At 35.8% G+C, this 7,437-nt stretch overlaps 1 protein-coding gene across 9 annotated transcripts in view; it reads right to left on the bottom strand.

Moving 5' to 3' along the window:
- Positions 1–599: 599 nt before the first annotated feature.
- Positions 600–7,437, bottom strand: part of CBLB (Cbl proto-oncogene B) — a 234,618-nt gene continuing 227,780 nt past the window's right edge. For 5 of the 9 annotated variants that reach the window (XM_017895632.1, XM_017895643.1, XM_017895680.1 and 2 more), the window contains one exon: positions 600–4,396. In XM_017895632.1, coding sequence (XP_017751121.1) covers positions 4,137–4,396 — 260 coding nt within the window. In that variant the 3' untranslated portion in view covers positions 600–4,136. The remainder of the gene's footprint in view (positions 4,397–7,437) is intronic. The other 4 variants (XM_017895622.1, XM_017895661.1, XM_017895626.1 and 1 more) reach the window with 1 other exon arrangement.

Below are 7,437 nucleotides of genomic sequence, written 5' to 3'. Positions count from 1 at the left end.
CCATACAGACATAATTCTAGTACAATGTGGTACGTTGTACACAACATTTTTGTATTGAAATTACTTGCTTATGTGTATCTCCCATTTCACGGTATGTGCCTCCAGGAAGTAACTGTTATTACTATGCACGGAATTTTGCATATAACAATTAGTTTCACAACATTCTGCCATGATTCTTGATATAAAAGCAGTTATTAACATTGTTATCTCTGTTGTTCTCTCCCTACTATATACTGATCAGTGAAAAAATGATTTAAGAAATGAGGAATTTAAAGACCAGATGGTACTGTTGATCAGTACCATCAATTATCAATTAATTATATGTTATAGTACATCCTGAAGACTTTCAGCATTTCCTAGATATGATATTTCTTACTTGGAACCTTGATACAACTTTGACTTTCAAATCTATGACATAGGGACAATTTTATCTATTATGCTATCTTAAAATTATGATTTTGGTATTTAATAACTAAATTACCTAGGATGGGTATACCTTGCACCACTTTGTTCAATCAGACATGAAGAAGAAGACTTACAACATAGAAATGTTCTAAAATTTTTGTGTTCATTTGAAAAATAAAGTACCAACTCTGAATTTGGTTAACGTTCATTTTATAAAATACCTTAAAAGAACAGATAAAATAGTTGAGGTTACATAATAACCAGAATTGAAAAGGAATGAAGAAAATATAAATTAATTGAACATGTGACTATTTTGCCACATTACACAAGTTTTAAAAAGGCATTTAAAAAAACAGTAAAATAGTAATTGGGGAAAAAAACCCTTCACTCTATCGGTGTCTTTGTCTGGAAAACTTTCCCAGAATCACTAAAATTCCAGGTCAACAGGCAGTACCTGAACTATTCAAATATACTGCAATTTGCTTTCAAATCTGTTAGCTGAAGAGAAACTAACATTTTAACCAAGTTAATTCAGTGCAAATCAAAGTTTCAAGTTGAAAATCCGAGAGAAAAAATAACGTTCAAACTGTAGGAAATGCTTCTGGAACTAAAAAATAAAAAATTCACATTAAGAACAAATCTTTGCAAGTGTTCTTGGTATATGAAATGCTGAGTTAACAAATGGGAGGGACCCTTTTAAGTTGCAATGAGGGCTCTATTATGAAGACCATTTGCAATGTGGGCAGAAGAGAAACAGAGAGGGAAGAGCTGAAGGTCGTATTTGTGGAAGGAAATTCAAGTTAAGCAAAAACTGCTTTTATTCAATTCTAGAAAAATTTGGTGAGGATATATCATACATTAGGGGAAAAAACAGATTATGGAGATAAATTTACTAGAATATAATTGAGGATGAGTCCTTCTACCTCCAGAACATGTTTGGGTTGGGTGAGAAGGGTTCACATTGGCCAGGTATCAATAAATTAATTTGTCTTAATTTTATGAATTATATAAAATGCTGACTTAAAAAAATATTTGTGTTACCAAATCTTGAGAAATGGAAGGAATGTCTAACTTTTTGAATCACAGTGAAAAAAAGTCTGGATCACTTCCAAATATCAACGATCAGTCACTTTTACAATAAAAAAAAATTTAATTATTTTCTCAAAAAAATTTTTTTAGGTTTAATTTCGTAGGTGATAGATAGCAATGGGTCTTTGTTGACAGTGTTTAATAGAAAGTTTTCCTCTTTTCATTCCATTCTGTATGAATTTTTGATTCATTCTTTTCAAATGACAATACTAATGGTTGCTATTGAGTACAAGATGCAGAGATTTTGGTGGAGGTTGGTAAATTTTCTCTGCAAAATAGATATCCCCCCCACAAATTTCAGGTCCAGGTTTGCTATATCATCACCAGTCCTTCTTTTTTAATTCTCACTGGAAATTTTCAAATATTATTTATAAACGGAATGAGAATGTGCTGTTTTCTAACATTCTTATTTTACATCATTCTCTAATCTATTAGGAATGTTATAACAATGTTATCACAATGAAGTGGCAACTTTTGGCTTTTAGACTGTACCTCAGCAGCAATCATAAAAAGGCCAAAATAAACTGTGTTACTCCAAGGTGACATCTGAAACTGTTAAAACAAGTGAGAAATCACAATGATAAAACAGGGGTTCTTTTAAAGCAAAAGAAAACGTGCCAATACAATTTTAAAAGTGTAAGAAACTTTGCTCATATACCTACTCATGGGAAGAACATCTAAGGCAGACGAAAAATTCCCCTCCAGGGACATAACCAGCTCAGAACCATCTGAAAAAATTCATACAAAAGCAGAAATTACCCAAGGCCTGTGAGTCCTCATCTCATACCATGAAAGCAAGACTGCCAAAAAAAAAAAAAAAAAAAAAAAGGGCACATGTCACTTTGCAAAGGAATGCATTAACTCCTCTCCCAGGGTCAACTTAGTCTACATGTCTTTCGCATAACATTAATTTCCACCAGATCTACTAGATGTTCAGTCATGTCCTTCCAAGTCCTGAAGGCAGGCTCACTATCTGATGCATCTTTGTATATCACAGTGGGTGTGAAGTGAAAAGAGGAGACACAGAAATATGCACAAACCCACAATTAGTCCGTATTTAGAAAACTTTCTGTGGCTTCAAGCACTTACACAGAGATGATTTTATCTCATTTCTCCATTAATTTCTCATTAGATATGAGTAACAGCTAATTCTAAATTCTAAAGCTTTGGGGGAAACTTTCCAGGCTTTGTCTTATCAGACAGACTTTGTCATAAAAAATACAGAAAACAAAAATAAAACATTATGCTGGAATCAGCTTTTGAGAGTTTGTGCTTTAAAAACACAGTGCCTAACAGCATCAAGCACATCATAGATGCTCAATAAATATTTGTAGATTTATTAAGAGTAATAACACGGTGTCTGAAGAACCAACCACCATTTTGTAAAAAAGGCAAAACTGTATTAATTTCTTTCACCTGATTTGATAGAGCAGTGTGGAGCAATGAATGAGAGAATCTGCAAATTAAATATGAACTCTAATTTGATTGCAGAGAGGAAATTACTGAGAACTTTGCAAAAAACATCGCCACAGTAGCCTTGACACTTAACAGTGCATCAGAGTTAACGTTTCCACTGCAGTATGAACTGGTTCCCATAGCTCCCAGGAGCTAGAACGTAATCACTCAAATGGGAAATGAACTCTAATTCCACTTCAGAAAAGGTATGCCCATAATTTTATCTGCGAATTATTAATATATTTCAGGGAGAGGGCCTTCTCATTCAGCATCCCTCAAAGTAATGCAGGCATAAGTATCAGAGGACCTTGCTATATAACTTCAGTACAGCATTGTCTTATACAAGTGTTGTATCTTCCACATCTGTAGTAGCTGCTTTCTAATATTGTAGATTTTTACAGTTGTGATACCCCAAGGATGACAGACATGAGAATACGGAGGATTAAAGGTCACAAAGCTTAAACTAAAAAGGGAAGCTCCTCGATGTTATGTGAAAACCCTTTACAAAAGGCAGTTTATTGACAAATAAATGCTCTATACATTCAGGTTTTCCCCACCTCTCAATAGTGATGGTTTCCAAAGAAGAAACTCAGTAGTGAAGAACACATGATTTTTTTTTTGTTTTGCATTAGTTTGACCAGTTGAAAATCAGAACCTTTAAAGCATCTTGTGAATGGGAGAAATGGAATTGGACCTGGGCAGGGCCTGGGGACGGTAGAGAGCCAAATGAATAAATGATTTAACTGCTGATGTGGACAGCAAGAGAGCTGGTGGGAAATGTTACAGCAGACCTGACCACGCTACAAAGGGTCTGTGAAGAACACAGTACAAGTATCAAAAACCCAAAACAAAACTAAACTAAAAACAAGAACAAACTGCAACTTTGCCAAATTGTAAACAAGGAAAAGCATTTCACAGGTTCAAAGTTCAAGGGAAGTAAACGTCTTTAAATTATTTTGTCAGTTCAACCCTGATTTAAAATATGGCTAGCAAAAACAAGGAAGCCACAGCAGTCGACATCCTGAGCAAGCATCGGTCTCCTTTGAGAAGCTGCACTCCCAAGCCTCTTCTCAAGCTGCTACACGAGGAGGAGACACTTCTCTCTTGAATTCCATCTCAGTTCTCTCATTTCCACACTCCTGGAATATGTCGATTGCTTTCCATTTTGGTGTCTACAGTTCTGGCTGCTATAGATTTAGACGTGGGGATACTGGAGGAGGGAAGGCAAATTCTCGGAGGATGCTCCGGGCAACTTCGACATTATTCTGGGCTATCTCTAAGGCTCTCTTCACCTCTTCAAAGGCATAACCCTCTCCCATGAGTTTTGCAATTTTTGCATCAACATTTTCCAATGCCGCCTCAGGCCCATGGGGTTTTCTGTGGTGAATTTCTGGTGCAGTCCTGCGGGGTCGTGGTTTAGGGGGTCTGGCTGGTGCTTGTGAACCATCTGTGTAGATTTTTAAAGAGAGATACCATTTAGACAGTGAGATAAAATGAAGGCAATATGGTGAAATGAAGGCAAGACAACAGCATTATCTCATTTCCTATGGAAATATTATTTCTTGTTTTCTTTACAAATAAAACTTTCTTTTTCAATTTTTCCTTACTATTGTGATAGGTAGCATTATCCTCAGTTTGAACAAGAGAAAATTAAGGTACAGTGTGTTGGTAGTTCCACTGATAAATTTACACATTTTCTTCTCTATTCCACATTTTATTCTTCAGGCCATATGTGGTCAGAGAGATAAAGAAAAAAATAATCAAAATAATTATCTAAAAAGGGAAGGCTTTCACTTTGTTTAGCAATATAGTTCACGTTCTACTACAGCACAGGCTCTGGTTGATGGTTCTCCAGAGGAACAATCTTGGGAGGTTTCTATAAGAGGAAACTATGTTTACAAGCTCACAGATATCCATGGCAGACCATCCCCAGAGGTCCTGAGTCCCATCCATATCACAGCAGAACTGCTCTAAAACAGATGCTCTGTAGCATCTTCCTAGCTGATTTTTCAAGTTAATAATCTGTGCCTTACTGATGCTAGGAGGAAAAACAACAACAAAAAAATAGTAGATGCTTTGACTCTACTGTAGTCAATAGGTTGAACAGAAGGAAACTCAGTGCTTTGCTCCAACATTTTATACAGATTGCAATGTAAGAAGTTTCGCTCAAGAACGAGCAAACCTAGAACAAATATTAGGAGTAGAGAATTGGGTTCTAGATCAGTCCCTTGGTGATAATACAGCCTCCAATTTAAACCAATGACACTGGTACCCACGAATGGACAGAAACCTTAAGGAAAAAGAAAAGGTCCCAGGTCATGGGCTAGCTAACTTGACAGGGCACTTTCATCATGTATTTCCTGGTTATGTATAGCACTTTATCTCAAAAGCCTAGACAAAAAATATACACACACACTATACATATGCATGTATACATTTTGTTTTTTGGTTTTTTTTTTTTGAGATGGAGTTTTGCTCTTGTTGCCCAGGCTGGGGTGCAATGGCGCAGTCTCAGCTCACTGCAACCTCTACCTCCCGAGTTCAAGCAATTTGCCTGCCTCAGAATGCCAAGTAGCTGGGATTACAGGCGTGCGCCACCAGGCCTGGTTAATTTTGTATTTTTTTTTAGTAGAGACAGGGTTTCACCATATTGATCAGACTGATCTTGAACTCCTGACCTCAAGTGATCCACCCACCTTGGCCTCCCAAAATGCTGGGATTAAAGGAATGAGCCACTGTGCCTGGTCCAGATATACATTTTAAAATGTCAGCTTTATGTCATGAAATACACTTATGGATTGAAGACTACCTAGACAACAATATTTAATATCTTTCTCCTAGACCACTGACAAATGCCAAACAACAAATTCAAGGACACAGTTAAGTGAATGGTGATCTGAGGTTAAAAGCCAAAATGTCTTGTACTTAATGTTTCCATCTTGTCTCCCCACTTCTGCTGCCTCAGCAACTTTCCCAATGGCTTCAGGAGATACTGTAAGCGGATATTTTCAATAATAATAAATTTAAATAATAAAAGCGAACCTAATTTACTATTTAATATTTTCCTTTCTAAATCAAAAGACGTATATTTTCCATGAGAAGATAACTTGTAAAATATCATCCTATATACAATTCTAGCAATATCAATATAACATATATAAAACAAAGCCTCTAGGATAAAAGCATTTGTTTCCACATCAAATAGTATGTCTTTTTTTTTTTTTTAATGAGATGAAGTCTCATTATGTTGACCAGGCTGGTCTCAAATTCCTGTCCTCAAGCAATCCTTCCATCTTGGCCTCCCAAAGTGCTAAAATTATAGGTGTGAGCCACCATGCCCGGCCATGATGACAGTCTTATTTTAAATTATTCCTTTTTTGTAACAAAATGTCCAGTTTTAAAAATATTATAGCTGTAGACAATGTATATTAAAGTATGCCCATATATAAGAACATACAATTTCTGGTCCTTGCTAATATCTATACTGTTTCTTGGATCTGTAACTAAACATCTCAAACTATTATTGTCTGCTAAATTGCATCTCTTAGTATGTTTTGTAGTTCCATTTATTTTCCTATTAAGTATTTTCATTATATCATAAAGGAATGGACAATAAATTGTGTTTTGCTTTTAATCATTTTCAAAAACTATTAGAAATTATTGAAAGTTTTCCTTTAATCAATTACCAAAAAATTCATACATTTAAATCATGTCTCCTGAGACACTTTTAGATGAGAAAAGTACCTAGACTTTGATACAAAAGTACCTAGACTTAGAAAACAATTAACTTGTTTTCTACAGGTAATTTTCTAACAGATTTTTAATAGTTATTTTGTCTGTCCAGGATACTGAGATGTGCACACGAATGCCAGGCATGTTTGAAAAGAACAGCTGTGTATACAAGTGGGATGAATAATAGTATTCATGACAGCCCAGAATGCCTCTAATAAATAGTATAATTGGCAATTAAATCTTAAATCTCAGTTTGGCCACTAAGATCTTGGGCTAAGCAATTTACTTTCACAATTCTCATTCTCCAAATCTACTTTTATATATCTGTGTTTAGAGGTATTATTATTATTATTATTTTTTCAGCGCAGAGGTCTTTTATTTTTTTTAACACCTATTATGCCATGAATTCATAGGGAATAGGTTCCAGCAGCTCCGGCTCCTTCCCATTGGTTCTCACAAAGTGTGCTTCTCTGGGTGGAGCAGGCTGGCGCTTCAGTTGAACCCAGGTACCTTTCTCTTTGGCTTCTTTCTTTTTCTGATCATTTTCACGCGTTTCAGGAAGCAATCTCGGCTCTTAGGGTGCTTAATGTGCTCAATACGCACATTAATTCTCTTGGCAAGAATCTTGCCCTTAACTTGTTTGTTTACCACAAGGCCAACAGCATGCTGGGTAACGTTGTAGACTCTCCCAGTTTTGCCATGGTAACACTTGTGGGGCATTCCTTTTTGAACAGTACCCATTCCCTTGATGTCTAC

Source organism: Rhinopithecus bieti, unplaced genomic scaffold, assembly GCF_001698545.2.
Source record: "Rhinopithecus bieti isolate Rb0 unplaced genomic scaffold, ASM169854v2 scaffold_1422, whole genome shotgun sequence".
Taxonomy (NCBI): Eukaryota; Metazoa; Chordata; class Mammalia; order Primates; family Cercopithecidae; genus Rhinopithecus; species Rhinopithecus bieti.
The sequence above is the reverse complement of the archived record's forward strand: the minus strand, read 5'-3'. Positions and strand labels throughout refer to the sequence as shown.